This window comes from Haliotis rubra, unplaced genomic scaffold (genome assembly GCF_003918875.1).
Source record: "Haliotis rubra isolate DU_JTF1 unplaced genomic scaffold, ASM391887v1 Scf149, whole genome shotgun sequence".
In the NCBI taxonomy this organism is placed as follows: Eukaryota; Metazoa; Mollusca; class Gastropoda; order Lepetellida; family Haliotidae; genus Haliotis; species Haliotis rubra.
In genome coordinates, this window is record NW_025765436.1 from 1,269,175 (window position 1) to 1,294,283 (window position 25,109).

General features: G+C 40.1%; 1 protein-coding gene across 2 annotated transcripts in view; it reads right to left on the minus strand.

Annotated features, from left to right (window-relative positions):
* The window catches only part of LOC124270012 (adenylyl cyclase-associated protein 1-like), a 102,729-nt gene that overhangs the window by 56,334 nt on the left and 21,286 nt on the right, over nucleotides 1-25,109 (minus strand). For both annotated transcript variants that reach the window (XM_046705037.1, XM_046705038.1), the window contains exons 2-4: nucleotides 15,747-16,130; nucleotides 12,919-13,019; nucleotides 9,491-9,568 (exon numbers count right to left, since the gene is read on the minus strand). In XM_046705037.1, coding sequence (XP_046560993.1) covers nucleotides 9,491-9,568; nucleotides 12,919-13,019; nucleotides 15,747-15,864 — 297 coding nt within the window. In that variant the 5' untranslated portion in view covers nucleotides 15,865-16,130. The remainder of the gene's footprint in view (nucleotides 1-9,490; nucleotides 9,569-12,918; nucleotides 13,020-15,746; nucleotides 16,131-25,109) is intronic.

Here is a 25,109-nt window from a genome sequence, read left to right on the forward strand (position 1 = left end):
GGAGACTCATCATCACTCCAAGAAAGTTCTTCGCACAATCTAACCAATCAGTTGGCCTGACAAGTGATAAAAAATACGAAAAACTGTCTGGCATAAAAATTACAGCACACAACACTGCTTCACATCTACCATGGCAGTCTACATGCCCTGACCTCACAACACTGCTTCACATCTACCATGGCAGTCTACATGCCCTGACCTCACAACACTGCTTCACATCTACCATGGCAGTCTACATGCCCTGACCTCACAACACTGCTTCACATCTACCATGGCAGTCTACATGCCCTGACCTCACAACACTGCTTCACATCTACCATGGCAGTCTACATGCCCTGACCTCACAACACTGCTTCACAAGTACCATGGCAGTCTACATGCCCTGACCTCACAACACATCTACCATGGCAGTCTGATGACCTGACCTATATACACTGCTTCACATCTACCATGGCAGTCTACATGACCTGACCTCAACACCACATGTACCATGGCAGTCTACATGCCCTGACCTCACAACACATCTACCATGGCAGTCTACATGACCTGACCTCACAACACATCTACCATGGCAGTCTACATGACCTGACCTAACAACACTGCTTCACATCTACCATGGCACATGCCCTCCTCACAACATGCTTCACTGACCATCAGTCTACATGCCCTGACCCCACAACTACCTACCATGGCAGTCTACATGCCCTGACCTCACAACACATCTACCATGGCAGTCTACATGACCTGACCTCACAACACATCCATGGCAGTCTACATGACACACATCTACCATGGCAGTCTACATGCCCTGACCTCACAACACATCTACCATGGCAGTCTACATGACCTGACCTCACAACACATCTACCATGGCAGTCTACATGACCTGACCTCACAACACATCTACCATGGCAGTCTACATGACCTGACCTCACAACACACATCTACCATGGCAGTCTACATGACCTGACCTCACAACACTGCTTCACATCTACCATGGCAGTCTACATGCCCTGAACACATCTACCATGGCAGTCTACATGCCCTGACCTCACAACACATCTACCATGGCAGTCTACATGACCTGACCTCACAACACATCTACCATAGCAGTCTACATGCCCTGACCTCACAACACATCTACCATGGCAGTCTACATGACCTGACCTCACAACACATCTACCATGGCAGTCTACATGCCCTGACCTCACAACACTGCTTCACATGTACCATGGCAGTCTACATGCCCTGACCTCACAACACATCTACCATGGCAGTCTACATGACCTGACCTCACAACACATCTACCATGGCAGTCTACATGACCTGACCTCACAACACACATCTACCATGGCAGTCTACATGACCTGACCTCACAACACATCTACCATGGCAGTCTACATGCCCTGACCTCACAACACATCTACCATGGCAGTCTACATGACCTGACCTCACAACACATCTACCATGGCAGTCTACATGACCTGACCTCACAACACATCTACCATGGCAGTCTACATGACCTGACCTCACAACACTGCTTCACATCTACCATGGCAGTCTACATGACCTGACCTCACAACACATCTACCATGGCAGTCTACATGACCTGACCTCACAACACATCTACCATGGCAGTCTACATGACCTGACCTCACAACACATCTACCATGGCAGTCTACATGACCTGACCTCACAACACATCTACCATGGCAGTCTACATGACCTGACCTCACAACACTGCTTCACATCTACCATGGCAGTCTACATGACCTGACCTCACAACACATCTACCATGGCAGTCTACATGACCTGACCTCACAACACTGCTTCACATCTACCATGGCAGTCTACATGACCTGACCTCACAACACATCTACCATGGCAGTCTACATGACCTGACCTCACAACACATCTACCATGGTAGTCTACATGCCCTGACCTGACAACACATCTACCATGGCAGTCTACATGCCCTGACCTGACCTCACAACACATCTATCATGGCAGTCTACATGCCCTGACCTGACCTCACAACACATCTACCATGGCAGTCTACATGCCCTGACCTGACCTCACAACACATCTACCATGGCAGTCTACATGCCCTGACCTCACAACACTGCTTCACATCTACTAAAAGTGTGCTGTTTGTAGTGTCATAACATTTAGTATGTTGCACAAATGAAACAGTGACGTGTTGAAGATTTATACCATGAGTGGAAAAAAGGTTGAAAGTCCATGTAAAAATTAAAATGGCAATAAAGCAGGAAAGATTTCCCTTAGATAACCCCCCCCCTGTTTACCTTAGTTATTTCAAAAGAATATTTCAAAACTTGATAGCTTTCCTTTGTTTGTTTTCCCATTAGGTTTTTTCCCCCCAAACAATTAAGGAAAACAGTTGCACTTTTGTTCATTCTAATATGCCGTTTGTCTTCAGGCAACCGTTATAAATGAGAGCGAATGACAGGTGCCAGTTACTATGGATCTATTATCAGGGCTAGTTTACACTTAGCGATAGGATCATGTTCGAACAGTCGATTCAACATGCAAATTTCTCTTCAGAGTGTCAAAACAACAAGTGCGTGTGATGTAATGGGTGAGCTTGGGCTGACCGATATCACGCAGAGAGAGAAGGGAATACAGGAAGCAGTCCTAGCACACGCTCATCAATCAAAACATCTTAACTAATCCCTCTGCCTGCTGGTCAGTCAGTGAGCCAAGTCATTAGCTGGGAACTATTTGCTGAGTAATGAAACAAGTAAATAAGCACACACAGTTGGAAGTCGGAAGTGATATAGGTTTTGAATTTAACACCTGGGATATGTGGAACCAACTTCATGGATTATTAATTACAATCCTGGGCCTAGATTTTCGAAGCTCTCTTAGCTCTAAGATAGTCGCAAGTGTCATACATTAACATTAACGTACGACTATCTTTCATATTTCACCAATATTGAAGATATATGGCAGCATGCATGGAGAATGACCTTCACACGCTGAACCCCTAGGAGTCAAACAAGGTGTTTGGCATAACAAATGAGAGCTCTGTCCACTAGGCCATAAAACTACCACATAAATATCAAGAATATGGCAACAGGCTAGGCTATATTTTTTTGCATTTGTTGGTTTACATATTGTCGAAGTCATTGTCAAAGGTGAGCTGGTGCAATGATAAAAATCTCAGTTTATTTATCCATGTTATTCGATGTTTGAAGTTCGTAGAGAAATTCTAAAGAATGCAGGGGAACCTAGGGTATCCTGAACTGAATCCAAGAGAAGGTACATGGAGGGATGTTGAATCTAGGGTTCACTGTATTCCCACGAGTCAAGAATGTACAAAACTGGGGTTCGCTGTACAAAGCAATCTTAGCCTCAAGATGATCGAAATTCCCTAACCGTAACATAGCCGTACGATGCTCTTAGCGCTAAGGTTGTTTTGTACAATGGCACCCTGATTTTCTTGGCTTTTTAAGATGTTGTATGCACAGTTTTGAATAAGACATTTTGCAGTATGTATGACTGACCTTCTGATTTTCATTAAGTTAGAACGAGTTGATCTCTGTAAACCATTTCAAATAAGTAGTTTGGCCTCATCTTGATTTACCAAACTGTCCATGACTACATCTCCATCTTAGCCATCTGGTATCTCAGCTTCTGTCAATAATTCATCATCAGAGATGCCGACCCCAAAGTGTTACAAATAGTAGTTTCAAGGATCAAACTTAGTAGTTTGACCATCAAATTAGAAGTCAACTAAATGATTAAAATCATGATGGATTCTGAGAAAGATAATATGACACTAATCAAGAGTGAAGCTTTAATTTCAAATACCTCAAATTGTTTTTGTCTACATATCCGAATTTTAATGAGTTTTCTTAAAATTTCGTAGAATTTCTAGTGCAATTGTATTGGCATAGTTTAAGACTAAAATTCGTAGCCACTACGATAAAATCGTAGAGGTTGGCATCTCTGCATCATGGGTAGCAACTGCCAAGGATAACTGTGCATGAAAGAGGCTGTTATCTTCCATCTCTTCACAAGACGATCACAGTGCAAGTTCCAGTGCTGAGAGTGAGTGAGTTTAGTTTTATACCACTTTTAGCAATATTCCAGCAATATCACGGCAGAGGACACCAGAAATGGGCTCCACACATTGTACCCATGTGGGGAATCGAACCCGGGTCTTCAGCATGGCCAGCGAATGCTTTAACAACAAGGCTACCGCTCCGCCCCTCCAGTGCTGAGAAGCAGCAAGTACCAACTGTTGCTTAGGAATGAGTTCTAATGCAATGAAGCCTCATTATATTGCTGTGATTGCTGCATCATGATGATCAATTGCAAAGCTAACTGTATGAAAGTCAGTGACCATGGACTTTTTCCGCCAAGTCTGGTAGTTTGTTTCGACCAAAAATGGCCATCATCATACCTCCTATCAATTATAAAAACACTCGGAGGAGAAATATGTTTTGAGAAGTTTGAGTAGTATTGTGCATGCTGAATTTGTCAAGTTACCATGGTAAAGTAAACAAGCCATTTATTCGTTTTGGCCTGATTACCAATATTTGTAAGACCATGTGACACAGTGTTGATATTCTGGACAACCACCTCAAGGACACATGGGAGTCATGCATGTGGATTGGACGGCCTTGGGCTACACGATAAATGTCATACATGACTGAAGCCTGCTTGTCCTGGGAGGAAATATGTTTCATACACGGAAGATATTTTTTCCTTCCATTTTTTTTCTCAGATGTTCGTATGAGGAATCCAATGGCATGACTCTAACACAAACTTTATATCAAGTTATCAAGTTCCTGTCCCAGTGGTAAGGTGGAAACAAAAGACACAGAGTCATTGGGTTCAAACGATGTCAGGAATTCTCACAGATTCCAGAATTGCTCTTAAATTCAAATACAAATATTGACATACCAACATATTGACATAGACCCTGTGTCTAATGGTGTCACCAACAGCACATCATCACTATCTCCATAATGACATGAATGGACCAGGCAACCAGTGGTCAATAGCATGAGCATAATGCCTTCATACCACAAACTCAACAGTTAGGTGTGTTTTATACAATATTTTTGGCTATGGATATAATTAACTAACATTTGGCAAATGTGGAATAGACCAAAAATTTGACTGTCAAAGCTATTAGCTAATTCAATTAAATTGAAACCGACCTAGGCCAATATGGGAAGAGAAAAAACCAACCGATTTGTATCTCTGAAAATAGTTATCCTGTTGTTTTGTATTTCTGCTGACCAACAATACTTTTCAGGTGTTGTTTAAATTCTATTTTAACCTAAACTCCACCTATGGACCTTTGAATTTGTAAGAACAATCTGTAAACCTAATGTTAAAAAAAGAGGTCTCAAAATACAACTGGATGGTGTTCACAAAGCAATTAAATGCTACAAATGTAAGTCTGTGTTAATGTTGTGGAGTCATCTGATCCTTGTCTGGATCAAAGACATGGCTCTATCTGGTGGTCACCGTATCATCCTGGTTTACAAGATAACACACCACTAAACGCTCAACAGCCATATAATTTCACCCTACTATCTGCAAGAACACTGAGCAAAGTATCCTCATGGAACAAGCAAGTGTTATTCTACCCAAAAGAGCTGCTGCAGAATGATTCTGAATTGAAATAAGTTCACATTTTTTGGTGATTGATATTAGTGGCCATAAGGTTTTTCAAGGAAGTATATAGTATTTATAATTACTGATTTAAAAAAGTAGGTGATTTATAATCCAACTGCAACCCTATTGGCCATTTAACATGTTCAACAGACATGTTCTAAAAACATGCTACACAAGCAACTCTTGTTGTCAGGGCTCTGTAGGGGATCTTACAGGTTTAACACTCTTTTTCAAATCACATACCACGGGCCTCATATCAAACAAACAGAAAAAACTAATTCCAAAACAAGAAGACAAAGTGGTATTTCCTCTTGTGAAACTAATCTAAAAACAGCACATCACAGGTAAGACTCTGTCAGTGTTTCACACCCCCTGCAGCTGTCAAACTTTAAACGTTTCCAGTGTTTCACAGATATGGGGTCAGTACGTTCTCCAAGAGAAAACAATGAGAGCGGTTTTAAAACAAACTCTCAGTGATCAGTCTTGCAACCTGAAGCATGTAGGAAAGCAGCTGTCTTCTCATTTATTTCAATTAAAATGCCTCTCTAAGTTAAATTTGACAGCTAAGTAATTAAAAGCATGAATGATCTAGCAGTTGGTTCCGTTGTTTGTTTTTTCTTAGGTAAGCCATCCCTGAAAGGCGGATTACTTGGCCTGTGGGTAGTGATGCTATACACAGGTTTAAAGTAATATCCCTGGCAGTGATAATTGTAGTATTTTCAGTCTATGCAGAAAGTAGTCATTGGGCACATCAAAACGTAACAGGCTCCCATTTGAAAAAGAGGCTACAAGCTGGAATGACTTTAACCTGGCTGCCAGTTGGGGTGTTCTCCTGTTGAGCCAGGCAGTGAGGTTCATCCAGGGAGGGTGTACTGACCCAAGAGATATAAATTAGCCAATATTTGGTGCATTGTGCCTCATTAGCTGCTCATGTAGACTAGGTGAGTGGAATATGGCACTCTATTCACCAAGCGTTACATAATAAATGGTAATGTTTTTTCACAACTGGAAAATAGGTCCTTACAAAATACAGAACTAAAAAAAGACTACATACAATTCTAGGAATCCATGTCAATGGCTTACTGTTAAATCATTAAAAATCAGGCATGCCACTTTAAGTATTCCTAAAGTACAAGGCCCCAGGACATTCCATATTCTCCCTGAAGTTTATATCTATATTCCTGAGAAAAATCTTCTTTACAATACAGAGAAATAACCAATACAACTGCAACAAGTCCATGTGGATGCTATATTGCTGTATTGCTGTGTTTGCCTTGCAGAATATACCATACGAACACAGGGCTCGATTTAAGGATTTAGAACTTGCAGATGCACTGGTGCAACCTAAAACTGCAAAGTGCAACTTCACACAACTTGCACCCAATGCAAATGCATATTGAAGATTCAGCTGATTGCTGTTTGAACAGTGAGCACAACTGAATGACTTCAGCTGAGAAACAGAATGATGAGGTCATAATAATGTTCTAACTGGCTTAGAACAGTGAATCTGATGGCTACACTGACAGTGACTGAATGACTGTTACTGTTCTTCCTCACGCAACTCTGTCATGACATCTTATGATATAATATAAAATAATTTTACAAGATCCAAAATAATTTAGTCATAATAATGTTCTAAATTATCAATCCAAAAACTCAGGCATTACATATAATATACTGAGCAGCAGGAACACAAGACTTTTTGTCTGGAGCAATTTCTACCAAGTTGAATCTAATCATTTAACAGGTGTTCTGATTGGATAGAAAGAAGGGAGATAATTTGTGTTAGCGACTTTTGCGCTAGGGATACTTGTTACATGACTGGTGATACTTGTCATGACTGGTCATTGGTCATTGCAGGCTAGTCACATCTCCAAATGGATACAACATACTTTTTGCATTTTATGCTCAACTGATTTCTGACAACTAATTTCATAGCTTGGTTTTAAAAAAGATTTTAAATAAATGAATAAAAAATATCTGACATGAAGTTGTTGGTGAACTTGATAAAAATATATTAAATACTGACTGAAGTGAAGCATGTTTAATACATTAGTACTGTTGTTCAACGAATGTTTTTCACATCCATAAACGACAGCATTACCTGAACCAGTTTTATTTAACATCTAATTGAGGATTTTGGCTCTGGTCTGACTCACAAGTGTTGCATAAGTGCTTGGAATTGCAGTCTACAATAGATCAAATTTGAACTACACAATCTCCATTAGTTGTCATGGAACTACTTGCATGAACAGAGTCCATGCTTGGATCCTGGCTGGATGTACTGTTTAACATAAAACAGCTAAAAAGTAGCGTAAATGTAACTTGAGTTAAATATTTATTGAAAATGATTAATGTTAAATACAAAAACCTGCTCAGCTAACTTAAAATTTGACTGCTTATTGTAAACATGCTGAAATCTTGTAAAACAACATAAACAATTTTGTATTTGCAAAACATATGACAGCAGAGCAGAACCAGCTGGCCCTGCCTGTTTCTACCATCTGATGACCTGCACTCACACCCACATATTTTGCATTTAAGATTCATATTGACAGTTTGTTTGCTATTCAAGTAGTTGTGTATCTCAAGCTGAAACAATATCGTCTAGTTAACATGGTCATATAATAAACTACATATGTACAATTTCATCGGCTGCTGGGAGAAGGGTGAGCATAGAGCCAGTACTCCAAGAGAGATTACGGAATTGGATCAGGTTGTCAGTTTGTTTGGGTGTTGTATAATGCAGCACTCAGCAATTTTCCAGCTATATGAAATTTCTGTAAACAAGTCTGAATCAGGGAATCCAGTGGGTGACATAGCAAGCATCGATCTATGTAATGAATGACCTGCATCAACCAGGTCAGTGAGACTGACTACCTCATCCTGACTTTTGCCTTTCATGATAAGCATCGGCTGATCGGGTTGTAAGGCTCTCTGACTTGAATCATCGCAAACATCATAAGTGAAAGGTTTGCCTGCAACAAACTCACGCTTGTTGATCACTGGATTGTCTGGTTCAGACTTGATTATTTACAGATCACCGCCATATAGCTGGAATATTGCTGAGGGTGGCGTAATACTTAACTCACTCACTCAGTTTAATTGCCTTAGTTGTTCAGTGGAATATTGTAGGCAACAGTATCAAACAACATTCATTCACGCTCTGAGTATCATGAAGTTCATATCATGTATTCTCATCCTATTTGAAACTTGTTGATAAATATATGTGACCACTGCTTTAAGTATTGTGACCTTGACCACTGACCTCTGAGGCCTGTCTTTACAGCTCAAGAAGAGAAGATTTCATCAGTCATGATGAAGAGAAAAGCCTTGAGTAAGTCATATGGAAATTTGAAACAGCTATTTACGTGAAAGCAATCTCACAATTACAGTTGAACATGTTACAGACTGAGTATCTGTCTATAGAAGTAACATTAGTTGTGAGGGAAACAACATATGTTATAACAGACTGGGCATCTGTCTATAGTTGTCTCTGAAGTTTACACAGAAAAACGTATGTGTTTATTACTGACTGGGCTTTTGTCAATACATGTCTGAATGATTTTACTTGGGGTACTGTTTTGGCAGAAACCAGTTATAACACCATTACTTCAGTCAGTAAACTAGTAACATATGTGAGTACTGCAGGTTGCATTGCTGTCTGAGGCTATTTGTTAGGATTCACTTCGTGTAGTGACAGGGAACCAGTCTTGTGTTCATTACACAGCAGACACAGGAGATGGAGTGTTAGTCAAGCATGTGATCTTTATGGACTGAGCTCCTGTCAACTAAATAACATCTGCAACAAAGGTAAATATGCTCCAGCACTAACCTGGGCTGGCTGCTTGCTCTGTGACGCGACAACAAGGAACTGTCTCTGTGCTTGGAAAGCAGCCTGGACCAGATCACTCTGCAAAATCAAGAGGGGTAACTCTGTAACAAGGTATATTAACAACCTGTAAAATAATTTAACCTTACTTGCATAATCTACATGTCGCATGGCCAGTCCCCATCTAGTAAAATCAATGCAAAGTGAAAGGCAGGCCTGTACAGGTTGTATGGTTTGATATTTGATTTCACTTGCTTGTCTGATCCAAATTAATGCTGTTATCAGTCAAGTGGTGATCTAATTGTCATTCATGAACATTTAACTGAAAGTAATAAATGAAGTGTATGTTTCACTCGCAGGATGTTCTGAATCTTCGGGAGTGAAAGTAGGATCTCATGTTCTTGTTTAGAATGGAAATTGGGATCTCATATATTAACTGGGCAGTGAAATTGAGATCTCAAATACTTGTGGAGTGACAAGTGGGATATCATATGCGTATTGGGCAGTGAAAGTGGATCTCATATACTTATTGGGGAGTGAAAGTGGATCTCATATACTTATTGGGGAGTGAAAGTGGATCTCATATACTTACTGGGGAGTGAAAGTGGGATCTCATATACTTACTGGGGAGTGAAAGTGGGATCTCATATACTACTGGGGAGTGAAAGTGGGATCTCATGTACTTACTTGGGAGTGAAAGTGGGATCTCATATACTTACTTAGGGGAGTGAAAGTGGGATCTCATGTACTTACTTGGGAGTGAAAGTGGGATCTCATGTACTTACTTGGGGAGTGAAAGTGGATCTCATGTACTTACTGGGGAGTGAAAGTGGGATCTCATGTACTTACTGGGGAGTGAAAGTGGGATCTCATATACTTACTTACTTGGGAGTGAAAGTGGGATCTCATGTACTTGGGGAGTGAAAGTGGGATCTCATGTACTTACTTGGGGAGTGAAAGTGGGATCTCATATACTTACTGGGGAGTGAAAGTGGGATCTCATATACTTACTGGGGAGTGAAAGTGGGATCTCATGTACTTACTGGGGAGTGAAAGTGGGATCTCATGTACTTACTTGGGAGTGAAAGTGGGATCTCATGTACTTACTTGGGGAGTGAAAGTGGGATCTCATGTACTTACTGGGGAGTGAAAGTGGGATCTCATGTACTTACTGGGGAGTGAAAGTGGGATCTCATGTACTTACTGGGGAGTGAAAGTGGGATCTCATGTACTTACTGGGGAGTGAAAGTGGATCTCATGTACTTACTTGGGGAGTGAAAGTGGGATCTCATATACTTACTGGGGAGTGAAAGTGGGATCTCATGTACTTACTGGGAGTGAAAGTGGGATCTCATATACTTACTGGGGAGTGAAAGTGGGATCTCATGTGAAAGTGGGATCTCATACTTGGGGAGTGAAAGTGGGATCTCATGTACTTATTGGGGAGTGAAAGTGGGATCTCATATACTTACTTGAAAGGGATCTCATAGTGAAAGTGGGATCTCATGTATCTGTACTTACTGAGGGGAGTGAAAGTGGGATCTCATATACTTACTGGGGAGTGAAAGTGGGATCTCATGTACTTATTGGGAGTGAAAGTGCTCATATACTTACTGGGGAGTGAAAGTGGGATCTCATATACTTACTTGGGAGGAAAGTGGGATCTCATATACTTTACTTGGGGAGTGAAAGTGGGATCTCATATACTTATTGGGGAGTGAAAGTGGGATCTCATGTATATACTTATTGGGGAGTGAAAGTGGGATCTCATATACTTATTGGGGAGTGAAAGTGGATCTTGGGGGAGTGAAAGTGGGATCTCATATACTTATTGGGGAGTGAAAGTGGGATCTCATATACTTATTGGGGAGTGAAAGTGGGATCTCATATACGTATTGGGGAGTGAAAGTGGGATCTCATGTACTTACTGGGGAGTGAAAGTGGGATCTCATATACTTATTGGGAGTGAAAGTGGGATCTCATATACTTATTGGGAGTGAAAGTGGGATCTCATATACTTATTGGGGAGTGAAAGTGGGATCTCATGTACTTATTGGGGAGTGAAAGTGGGATCTCATGTACTTATTGGGGAGTGAAAGTGGGATCTCATATACTTACTTGGGAGTGAAAGTGGATCTCATATACTTATTGGGGAGTGAAAGTGGGATCTCATGTATACTTGTGGGAGTGAAAGTGGGATCTCATGTACTTATTGGGAGTGAAAGTGGGATCTCATATACATGCATTGGGGGAGTGAAAGTGGGATCTCATATAATATTGGGAGTGAAAGTGGGATCTCATGTACTTACTGGGGAGTGAAAGTGGGATCTCATGGGGAGTGAAAGTGGGATCTCATGAAGTGAAAGTGGGATCTCATATACTTATTGGGGAGTGAAAGTGGGATCTCATATACGTATTGGGGAGTGAAAGTGGGATCTCATATACTTATTTGGGAGTGAAAGTGGGATCTCATATATTATTGGGGAGTGAAAGTGGATCTCATATACTTATTGGGGAGTGAAAGTGGGATCTCATATACGTATTGGGGAGTGAAAGTGGGATCTCATATATTTATTGGGGAGTGAAAGTGGGATCTCATATATTTATTGGGGAGTGAAAGTGGGATCTCATATATTTATTGGGGAGTGAAAGTGGGATCTCATATATTGTATTGGGGAGTGAAAGTGGGATCTCATATATTTGTTTGGGGAGTGAAAGTGGGATCTCATATATTGTATTGGGGAGTGAAAGTGGGATCTCATATATTTTGGGGAGTGAAAGTGGGATCTCATATATTTATTGGGGAGTGAAAGTGGATCTCATATATTTATTGGGGAGTGAAAGTGGGATCTCATATATGTATTGGGGAGTGAAAGTGGGATCTCATATATTTATTGGGGAGTGAAAGTGGGATCTCATATATTTATTGGGGAGTGAAAGTGGGATCTCATATATTATTGGGGAGTGAAAGTGGGATCTCATATATTTATTGGGGAGTGAAAGTGGGATCTGATATAATGTATTTGGGAGTGAAAGTGGAAAGTGGGATCTCATACATTTATTGGGCAGTGAAAGTGGGATCTCATATATTTATTGGGGCATGAAAGTGGGATCTCATATATTTATTGGGGAGTGATAGTGGGATCTGATATACGTATTGGGGAGTGAAAGTGGGATCTCATATATTAATTGGGCATTGAAAGTGGGATCTCATATACTTATTTGGCAGTGAAAGTGGATCTCATGTACTTAGAGGAATGAAAGTGGATCTGATGGGTCATTCCTACATGCTTATTTGGAATTTTGGTCATATGTTGAGTAGCAGTAGAGACTTTCCAGTGTCTCCTGGAACACAATCGATGCAAGAATATTCAAGAGGGGAGTTAATCTCATTATTCCATAACGTTAACATAAACAATCTGTATACACACCTGAGTCTTGACATCACCCCCTATAGATGAACTGAGTGACACATACTTTGCAAATGGGCCACTCGTGATTGCATCAAAGGCAACAACGAAAGGTGCAGCCTCTGAAACAAGAACAGCGGACACATGAGACAGATGTAATGACCGAGTGTCTCAGTTCAGATAATTCCCACTTCGAACAGTACCTTATTCATATCACAGTATGCAGGTTAACTTGGGAGGAAAGTCTGAAGTGATGCAGACGTCAGATGGTTACCGGTTTTGTAAAATCCATGAGCTGACACACCAGAAATCATTATCAGACATCAAACCCTAAATCATAGAATTCTGGCATGCCTAATGGGCTCAAGTCTTCACAGTGTAAGACAGGACCAAAGACAATGTTGACTTCTTGTTGGTAATTTCACTAGTTGGTTGAAGCACACAAATTGTTCTGATGAGACCTGTAATGGGCTTTCCTCTGATTTTAATTGAATGTTTTGTTATGTTTATTATACACTCAGGACTGAATTACAGGTTTACACAAACAAAGAAGATAATCCTATATTTCAAGAGTGAATGAGTGAGTTGGGTTTTACACCACTTTTAGCAATATTCCACTGACTGACTGAGTTTAGTTTTATCATGGCGAGGGACACCAGAAATGGGCTTCACACATTGTACCCATCTGGGGAATTGAACCCAGGTCATCGGTGTGGCGGGCAAACGCTTTAACCATAAGGCTACCCAATCGCCCCATATATTTCAAGAGGGCATTATAGATGACATTACTTCACTACATCTTGTAACAAATAAGAGTGAGTGAGTTGGGTTTGATGCTGCTTTGAATAGTATTCCAGTTATATCATGGCATGTCAGTAGGATGACCACAGAGACTCCAAGTCTCAGACATTTTCCATCTCAGGGAATGCCCACCAGCATATATAAGGTGCTGCCAAATATCCAAACACAATCAAGCCAAACCAGGATTCAGTCCTCGGTTTCTGGCATTCCCAAGGGACACAACTCTGCAGTGTAAATTGCAGCACCTCAGACAGCAGGGCAATGAGTTAGACCAAGTAAATAAGACATCTGATTGGATATGACAAACCTGATGACAATGATAGCCGAAAATGGATGAAAATCATCTGTTACCATGGTGTGATAAGCTTTTTACTTAAAAAAGGTCCATTACAACATTCAAACAGTTAATTAGTAACATTTTGTGGGTGTTTATCTTTATCAACTGTTTCACTGCTGGCATATCATTCTGCAATCAATTGGATGTTGGTCACAGTCTGCAGTAGTCAATTATAGAAAACATGATACATCATTGATTGGAAATCAACACGTCTCAATCAGAGTTTACCATGGCTTGCTGTTAACAGACACACGGCAGACCTGGAAAGATATTGACCAGATTTGGACTGGATTGTTAGCCAGGATGTACTGATATTGGGGGTCAAAATCTCAGACTCCTCCAGATAATAATCTTTGGTCTGTCATCATCCACGTTCCTACCTAAAATATCTATGGTTGATTGAATTAGGATTTCATGTTACTTCAAGCAAATTCAAGCAATATTACGACATGGACAACAGAAATTGGCTTCACACACTGAGTGACCAAAGTTGGTTCTAAAGTAAACAACAAATATTTTGTGATAATACATACAAGGTCATTATGCCCCTCTATGCTGCTGTATTCTGTAAATAGTGTCTAATATGCACAAGAGAAAGTAGGCTGAACATTTTCGCCCTTTGTAATGGGTGCAAACAAAGATTCCTTATATACTGGTGTCAGAGGGGAATGGGGTAACCTAGTTGTTTAATCGTTTGCTCATAACGCTGAAGACCGGGGTACAATGTGTGAAGCCCATTTCTGGTGTCTCCCCTCGTGATATTGCTGGAATATTGCTAAAAGTGGTATAAAACTAAACTCGTGCATACAGCAGGCAGAGTGGGTCATATATAGGAGCAGAGCACTTAATACAGCAAATACAGTACATCACTCTTGCCGGCATACCATGGTGTTTGAGAAGTGCTGGCAGACCAAACACACTCTCTCCAGGTATCACACATGCACAGCAGTGGTACTGAGATACAATCCTGGATTACATCACCACTGTAATCAGAGCCCAAGGCAATAGCCTCCATCACCCAAGGGAGGGTCTTTATGATATACATATATCACTAAGTATATCATTAATGTAGATTGTGTGAGTTTTTGTAACGATATAATAATAACAACCTTCCTCTCTTCTTCCTGCTCCCCAAATCATCATCATAATGAATTAGTTTTAATGTTTTTGGCATTTAATTACAAACAAATTCATACCATATAAATGCAGCGCTATATTTTAATGAAATGGCCATACATCCATATTATTGGTTTTCTCACGGTACAGATCAAAATTACAATCGTCCAATCCCAGCTGAAAGTTTCAATGCTTATAATTGTATCAAGGCTGAATGAACATGAAATTGATGAATGATATGAATGTTCGTTCCTTATTTGTCATGTGAATGTGGCAACTGTGTTAAAATATATTTTCAAAACAGACCCATTGAATCAACGAAACACCTGTGATGGAATCAATATAGTTGACCTTATTCAGTAATATTGCTGAAGGCAGCATGAATATTAGACAACATAAAAACATTAACAAATGAATTCTCTCAGTTTTAAATAATATTTGTTCATTCTGTTATTCTGTTAAAAAATCAGACTTTTTACAGAATGGTTTCATCAACAATACACTTGTATTTATGATATAAACTTGTTGATCACAAAAATCACATATCTAAATTTGAGATGGTCCCCATTTTGGTGGCCACCATGTTGGTACTTACCAGAATCCCCTGCTGAAGAGGAAGTTTGACTGGCTGGTTGAGATCGAGCCAAGTTCTCTAACCTTGTGGCAACATTCTCCAGTCGAGAGACAGCATTCATTAGCAGGTCCTGTGACATGTTGTCAGCCTCGGCTAATGCTAGGACAACTTGTTGCTGTGCTTCCCTTAGTTCCTCGGTTACTGATTCTTCTGTTCCTGTTTCTGAGGCACCACCATGTGCCAGTTGACCGTCAGTCTTATCTGTGTCAGTACATGCAGTATTCACCTGATAGTTGTTGTTGTCTCGGGCCTGCTTGGCACACAGCTGAGTCAGTTCATCAATGGAACTGTTCACATACACGTGATCCTCGGTGTTGACGTCTTCGTCCACGAAAGGGATAGGAGCTGAAATAGATACACTTCCATTTCTAAGAGACTTATCACCAACGCTTGGATTAGGGCTATCCGAAACAGCGCCATTTTCAGGCGAGTAGTTTCTTTTCTTAGCTCCCAGACAACAAAACATGACTGAAGGTTACATAGGTTATGCTGCTTGGTTACACAGTTTCCAGCCGTTCGATGCCACACACTTGAATATTCCTCTCAGAACACCCCACGTTATACCATGTTGACATGGGAGATACAGTCGCAGAGTATGAGAAAACCACACACACAGTTAATGCTGTCAGAGAAGCAACACAAACATAGGTAGCCAGTAAATATGTGTGCTGGGTAGCAGACGGTCCAGCTGACTGGGGGTGGAGCAGACGCCAATTGCCTTGAGGCAGAAGTGGTGTGAGACTGTCACTGACTTCCTAGATGCTGTGACCGTGGGCAATGACTGCACCTACAGGTATGTGCCTTAGATCAATCAGTGTCAATCTGAGGATGTGCTGCCCCTCTTCTCACAGCTTCCATACTTCTCCGTACTGTGATACAGCAGGCAGCCTGAGCTCTCAGGTCAGCCGGTGTAGAACTCTCACCACTGATTACTCAGGGTGGTTATGCAGCCTCTCCTAACATCGACTCTATGTGGATGAATATTGCTCAATTCTTGTTTATCTTGATCCAGTTCACTTACAACTATATGTACACTTCCGTTGAAAACAAATATACCCAGTTTTTTTTTAATATCACCTTATCCAGTCCTTTCATGTTATCATAAGTGGGGACGATACCACAGGAGGAGTTTTTAGTTAACATCTAAAGATAGATTCTAATCTGTTACAAACATGATCTTCATTATACATTCTGCTAGTTGACAGGCGTCTGCATAAATTCCTTGATATAATGCTGTTACCCAAGATCCATTCAAGATATCACACCTCAGAGATAAGAGTACACTGGCCCATCAGAGGACTACGCCTACTGTGGAATTTAGTAGGCAATATGCGCTGGAGTAATACACATAATCACTGGCATCCAGGCTCAACACGTCTGGCGAAAACACAGAATCCAGCATGAATGAAGTCACAAAATGTCTACAAAAGTCGTCCAGAGTGTTGAAACATGTTCAATAAGATGATAAATCCAATATATGAGTAATCTTTGTCACCACAATCTGGAACACTCCATATATGTATAGTCGATAGTCAAAATGCTCGGGACAGAAGCAGACGTGTCATTTCCTTGTATGGTAGAATAGCTTTTCCCAAACACAAGCACAGTAAGTAGACTCACAGATCAATGAAAACCGTCAACACACTTCTCTATAAATACCATTCAATGCCAACTGGTTTTGACATATTTACAGTATCACAATGTGATTGTCAACGAGGCTAGGCTGATAGCCTGGATTATCAAGGGTATAGCAGCCGACTATGACTTTCAAAAAGACTGGAGCTTTCGGCAGTGACCATGTAGGATAGTCTGATAACCGCCCATGTGTGGCCAACTTCTACAATGCAGCTTTCAGACTAGTCCCGTAAGGTCAACATACTTTTTTGGTCTCTCAAACAAATATTGGCAAAATACCTGTTACAAAGAATTACATGCCTTGTAACAACCATTACTGTCCCTTGTGAGTGAAACCAAACTGCAGTAGTCAAACAGGTTACGTAGTATCCTGTGTAAACTCTCCACAGCCAGCATCGCGTGACTGACTTGTCCAATATCGTTATGTAATGACAAATACAGGCGACAGATGCTAGGCGTGGAAAGATCCACAAATACATTCAACACCTGGACGAAGGAGGACGAAATTGATCCCCGATTTCTAAAGTAAGTAAGCAACTGACATTCAAGACTACGGCACACACATACACTTGTAAGAAGATGAATCTAATTGCGACTTAAACACCTTGATCCGTGTGTATACGAGGGGCTGGTCTGGGACGTGAGGAATGGGTGAGGACACAACCATAGACAGATCGATTGTTCCCGCAAACAGCAATATTTACCCCAATCTGGAATTCCCGGCAACATCATGCACTAGCACAACTACCTTCTTGGATGCACCAACAACTTGAGAATCTCCCATTTGTCCTGCACAAGCTTTGTCACCAATTCCAAGTTACACACATGCCAAATTCATACCAAACAGCATGATCATACTGGCATAGCATTTTTTGAGCTGAGGTAAAAATTCTTGCTTTCAAATATATTTTTAATTCTCTTTTTACTGCCTAAGAGCATGTTCAGAGCTTGGATCAACAAACAACATTTTTGCTTGCAACATGCTGCATGAAGTTAAGAAGCTTAATCATTTTTATGTGTAAATGTGCTTCTTGGCAAGAGAGCTGATGTTGAAACACATTGAACAAATTCTTTGTGTTTGATATTTTTTTGTATTTTGTAGATATACGTTGTTTGTGTAGACATGCACAGACAGTCAGGTATGCTGTATGGGATGAACGTTTTGCTTTCAGACATTTTCTAATTCATTGTAATGTGCACCCATGTGCAGTGAAATCTTGATTCTTGAAAAAATTACTTCCTTCAAACTTTATTTTGTTTGTATATAATGAACATAAAAACACATTTTCACTCAAGCCATATCAGCATTTTTCATGTTTATGTTTGTCTTTCCTACATGTTGAAGTTTACAAAAATGCTGATGTGTTGCTAACATGGTGTTTGATTTTGGTATGCTTGTCTTAAATTGAAGCATCTATGCATTACAAGTATGTTTCAACAGTGCTAGACCTTTTGGAAAACATTTCAAGACTTATTGTAATATACAGACATTTTGTTGATAATTTGTATGATCTGAATTGCAAAATACTTTAATATTTGCATGAATGACCAGGGTAAATTATGTTTGTTCTGGTTCATTCATTATAGACTAAAATTAAATAACCTTAAATGGTTTGGCCTTGATAATAAATAAATTGAATGAGTGAGTTTAATTTTTGTTTTGATTTGCCATGAATGTCATCGTAATTGATTGTTTTCAAACCAATCAGAATCTGTGAAACTCTAAAGCCTTAAATCTCTGAACTAGTGTTAAATGACATAAGCATTAAGTAACAATTCATGCCATAGAATTACGACATAATTGGGAAATATTTAATAGCCATAACACTTAAGGACCTTCCTTCATGATGCAACTCAGGATAAATTAACAATGAAAAAGCCGTTCTACGAGACCAAACCAGAGCAATCTCGTACCAGTCATTATAATCATGGCCACCAAATGTCAGTCTTGGAGAACAAAATGTCCTCTTGACCATGTCTATTTGGAATCATGAGGTAGCATGTATGTTTCTGTAAACACAGTGTTCACGAATGGTGTTTCAAAGTAACAGGACATTGGGTCCTGTAAGTTTCAGGTGTCAAATATACAGTCAGACACTGGGACCGGCGGGTTGTAGACTTCTATTGGACCGTTGGCGAATCTGCCGGATTTGTCAGAGGGTCAGACGTTATTCGTGAACACTGTAAACAGTTGATGAACCAGGGACCAGGAAATGCCCCTGACACAAGACAGTTGGGTACAAATTCCTCCTCTCAAAGATTGACTTCCCAAAGCATGGAAGTGTGGGGCTCCTTACATTAAGAACATAGTAAGACAAGCACAGTAATCTGTGTACATCGAGGGCTCTGGCGACAGTAATCCCCAACAATCGTGTGTTTGTTGGGTCAACATGGTGTTTACCCCTGTTTCGCCAGCCAGATCCACATGCTGTGGGTTGACACTGCAGCCTCCATCGACCAACACAATGTCACCTACAATTAACAGTTGACTATTGTATTCTAGAAACATTCTCACCAGCTCAGTCAGGTTAACCCTACGTTCTTAATCAACCAATCATGGTCACCATAGACTGCATCACCTGTTGTAGAATAAAATGCCTTTTCCAATCATTCTCAGAGGGCATTTTGCTTGAAACAGCCCATTTCTGGAGTCCCTTGCTATGAAATTGATATAAGTGGGGTAAAACATACTCACTCACCAACCCTTTGAAAAACGTGAGGTGAGGTGAAATTGGGTTTAAAATCGTGCTTGAGAATATTTCGCTCATATGACGACGTGCATGTGTGTGTATGTGTATGTGTGGCTACTTGTACTAGCCCAGAATTAAGCTGGTTTTATAGTGCTAGCCCACTGAGATACCACGCCGCAGTGAAGCATGAATACCCCACTCAGACACATTATATTGACTCCGTGCTGACCAGTCCTTGTTGTACCCATTAATGCCGAGCGCCAGGCAGGGACCAACAAGTACCATATATTAACGTCTTTTGGTATGACGCGGTCGGGGATCGCGGACGCTCTAACCACTACACCACGGAGGCGGTCTGAAACACATGTACCATTATAGTTTAACAAATGTAGATGTTTAGCTGATAGAGTACTGCTAGTTTGGCTGGCAGTAGGTGTTGGGAGGGAAGATACGATAGAAATTGACAGGGACTATTTCAAGTTCTGAAGACAACAGTCTAAATTTAACATCTGAAACCCAACACTGTGATTTTGAGCCCAAATTTATTTTCAAGTTTATGGGTAATAAAGAAAATATGTTCATCTTCTAAAATGTTTTCATGTAAAAAGTATGGGTTTCCAAATGGCAATGAACAGTACATAAGACACAATATGTTTTTGGAAGACAGTTCTTGGATGAACAACTCATAAAATATACCATTAACATTTTAACACTATGAAACATCTTAAGAGATGTAAAAACTATACAACAAAATGTAATGAACTGGAAAGAATAACGAAAATATACATTCAATAAATCTTCCTGAAGCAACCACTGAACCATTTCACTAACCTTGCCACTCAATGTCTGCAACACACACACACAAAAAATTGTGATGTAAATCCCATATTAACATAGATTGCTGAACAGAAAGCTGTATTTAAATAAGAAAGATGGCCACCGTGAGAAAGTAACAAGTGAGGAGTGTTATGTCTCAGGTTTTGTGAAGCAGGTTGTATTCAAGTATACTGTATGTTTACCTTACGCCCCTTGGATTACAATCACCATACAGTATCCCTATCAACTAGCTTTGACCAGATGGTAAATTTGTCTCACATGAACAAGCAACAAGGTCCTTTCAGGCCACACCATAAGATTCTACAGATTCAAACCCTGCCTATCACAGTGTAGGAGGCAAGCCAGGAACATCGAGTCGTTATCACTTTGATGAAACCAAAGGGTACAGGTATGTTTCAAACAAAGGATATTATTTAGGATGAATCAAGATCCGTCACAACAAATTTCACTATCACAGTGTTTGAGGCAAGCCAGGAACATCGAGTCTCGAGGCGTTATCACTTTGATGAAACCAAAGGGTACAGGTATGTTTCAAACAAAGGATATTATTTAGGATGAATCAAGATCCGTCACAACAAATTTCACTATCACAGTGTTTGAGGCAAGCCAGGAACATCGAGTTGTTATCACTTTGATGAAACCAAAGGGTACAGGTATGTTTCAAACAACGAGTTAAATATGAAACTACCATAAATAACATTTTGATGTGGCTGCCATGGCTACCACAGTGAAAATCAGATTCAACTATTTAAACAAATTTTGGTGTCACCTTTGGTGGAAACAAGTATGTGAAGTTTCAACTTGACTGGTGAAGTGGACTCTGAGATGATGTTTAAAATTGACGACTGAAGCTAATCAGGTTAGCTCACATGACAGGTTGGCTAAAAAACAAGCATATTCAGCAAAATATATGCTGTCTCAATATACAAAAGCAGCTGATTTGCCGGCTATTTTCTGCATAATTTGTCAGTCCAAGTGACGGATGACTCATAAGGATAACAGTTGAATGAACCAAAGAGGCTTAGCAGCCTTCACTAGTATTTCAGTCAGACATGGTCGTAAGTCTTCCTGTTGGTGCCTGAAGTATAGCGTCAATTAGGATTTTATCGTTCACTTGAATATCATAATCAGCAACTAATTTTTCTGTTTTTCTTTTTTTCAATATCAATGAACCTGCTTTCATGTTATGATCTCAAAAAGGACCTGCATCTTCAGCTGTGAATGAAGTGTGAATGTGTGGAAGATGAATGTGTTTATGTGCTACTTACAGATCTAAGGAGTGGCTGAACATATAAAATTGATAAGAGAGCATTTTTATCTATAATCTATATAGATACTTGCAAGTGACACTCATAACTGATAATAACCTTAATCTAAACTTCTATGTTACTTTTTGCTGGTATGGATTGTTTAATAACAAATCAAATAACAGATTTAACTTAACATGATGTTATTTTGGCCCAAAGTGTCATCTGAATGGCCAGATTCTAGTTTGCAGGTTTTGATGTTAATTTTTACTTTCACTGGTCCAAAAAATCATCTGCTCCAAAGTAGACATATCCATTGAAAAATGGTAATCCATAAGAAATGCAATATGTTCTGCAATTTTACATCTCGAACAACCAGAATAAGTTTGAAGATGGTTACGTTGAGATCACGTTTGCAAGTTGATCCAAGAATTCTCACTGGAAGGGTAAAGGTAACCAGTTGTTGTTAGATTGTTGTTTGAATATCCTATATTTAGCGTGTGAATTTTGCCATTTTGCAATCATTCTTCCCCAACCTCTTCAAAAGTACAACCTACCCCTGTATACCGGTCTTACAAGCTGGGACTCCTGTGAGCCCTTCCTTAACTGGAGCGGATCAGCTAACCCTGGGGCTGACCACAGAGGGATTAACTGGGAACAACTGGACTTCATCTCACTTACCTGTGGATGAACAAATGTCTAAACATCAAAATGTTTCACACAGCAAGAGAAACTCACACTTGACAGTTTACAGACTTCATGTTGCAGCTCATTTGCATATTTTGTGTCTATAATAAGCCTCAGTTAAAAATGTCTTTTATTTTTGGATGATTTAAAAGATATTGTGTTCTTTGTATGGTTTACTGAGGACATTGTAAGGGGGTCATGGATTGTAGGTTTAAAAAAAATGAAAAGTTCTGGTTGAGGGGTACCCGCCCCTGTCTTTTGATACATACAAAAACACAAACACACCTTTCCGCTTTATGGTAAAAATTAGGGCTGCTACGATTCATCCGCGCAATTTACTTGCATTTGAGTGTTATTTATTAAAACGTGATATGCTAAATGGCATATATCCATGCCAGTCAAGATAACAGTGAACACGTTTATATACTTAATTTGACAGCAGTGTGGTCAGTGTCGCGATACATTAACATTGTCACCATGGTGAAACATGTCAAAAATGTATTTTGTTATTGTTTCACAAAATATAGTAAACAATACGTCCACTGCTGATTTGTTACTTTATTTGTTAAACAATATTTGTATTTGTCAGGCAGTATTTGTGATATATTCGTCTCACAGTGGATTCATTAGTGTTGGGAATTGATTAAAATCTCATAATTGATGATTGGTTCATTACAACCTATCAATCATCAAAAATAATTGGTTAGCGTCATTTATCAAATTTTCATGTTATGTTTGATAATGCACACAAAAGCAAAGAAAAACGTCTTGGAGTTCTTTGGTATTTTTGCAAATTGCACAAAATTCATTTTAGCAAATTGTCCTGGAGCCTATAAGGGGACCAGTATTAAAGGGGGACCAGTATGTTAGCATCATAAATGTCCTGGAGCCTATAAGGGGTATGTTACATCATAAATGTATGTTAGCATCAGTATGTTAGCATCATAAATGTCTGGAGCCTATAAGGGGGACCAGTATGTTAGCATCATAAATGTCCTGGAGCCTATAAGGGGGACCAGTATGTTAGCATCATAAATGTCCTGGAGCCTATAAGGGGGACCAGTATGTTAGCATCATAAATGTCCTGGAGCCTATAAGGGGGACTAGTATGTTAGCATCATAAATGTCCTGGAGCCTATAAGGGGACTAGTATAAGGGGACCAGTATGTTAGCATCAGTAAATGTCCTGTCCTGAGCCTATAAGGGGACCAGTATGTTAGCATGGATAAACCAGTGTCCTGGAGCCTATAAGGGGGACCAGTATGTTAGCATCATAAATGTCCTGGAGCCTATAAGGGGGACCAGTATGTTAGCATCATAAATGTCCTGGAGCCTATAAGGGGGACCAGTATGTTAGCATCATAAATGTCCTGGAGCCTATAAGGGGGACCAGTATGTTAGCATCATAAATGTCCTGGAGCCTATAAGGGGGGGACCAGTATGTTAGCATCATAAATGTCCTGGAGCCTATAAGGGGACCAGTATGTTAGCATCATAAATGTCCTGGAGCCTATAAGGGGACCAGTATGTTAGCATCATAAATGTCCTGGAGCCTATAAGGGGACCAGTATGTTAGCATCATAAATGTCCTGGAGCCTATAAGGGGACCAGTATGTTAGCATCATAAATGTCCTGGAGCCTATAAGGGGACTATGTTAGTATGTTAGCATCATAAATGTCCTGGAGCCTATAAGGGGACCAGTATGTTAGCATCATAAATGTCCTGGAGCCTATAAGGGGAGCCCTGGAGCCTATAAGGGGACCAGTATGTTAGCATCATAAATGTCCTGGAGCCTATAAGGGGGACCAGTATGTTAGCATCATAAATGTCTTGGAGCCTATAAGGGGGACCAGTATGTTAGCATCATAAATGTCCTGGAGCCTATAAGGGGACTCAGTATGTTAGCATCATAAATGTCCTGGAGCCTATAAGGGGGACTAGTATGTTAGCATCATAAATGTCCTGGAGCCTATAAGGGGGACCAGTATGTTAGCATCATAAATGTCCTGGAGCCTATAAGGGGGACCAGTATGTTAGCATCATAAATGTCCTGGAGCCTATAAGGGGACCAGTATGTTAGCATCATAAATGTCCTAATAAGGGGACTAGTATGTTCCATCAAAAAATGTCCTGTATAAGGGGGACCTGTTAGCATCATAAATGTCCTGCAGCCTATAAGGGGGACCAGTATGTTAGCATCATAAATGTCCTGGAGCCTATAAGTAAT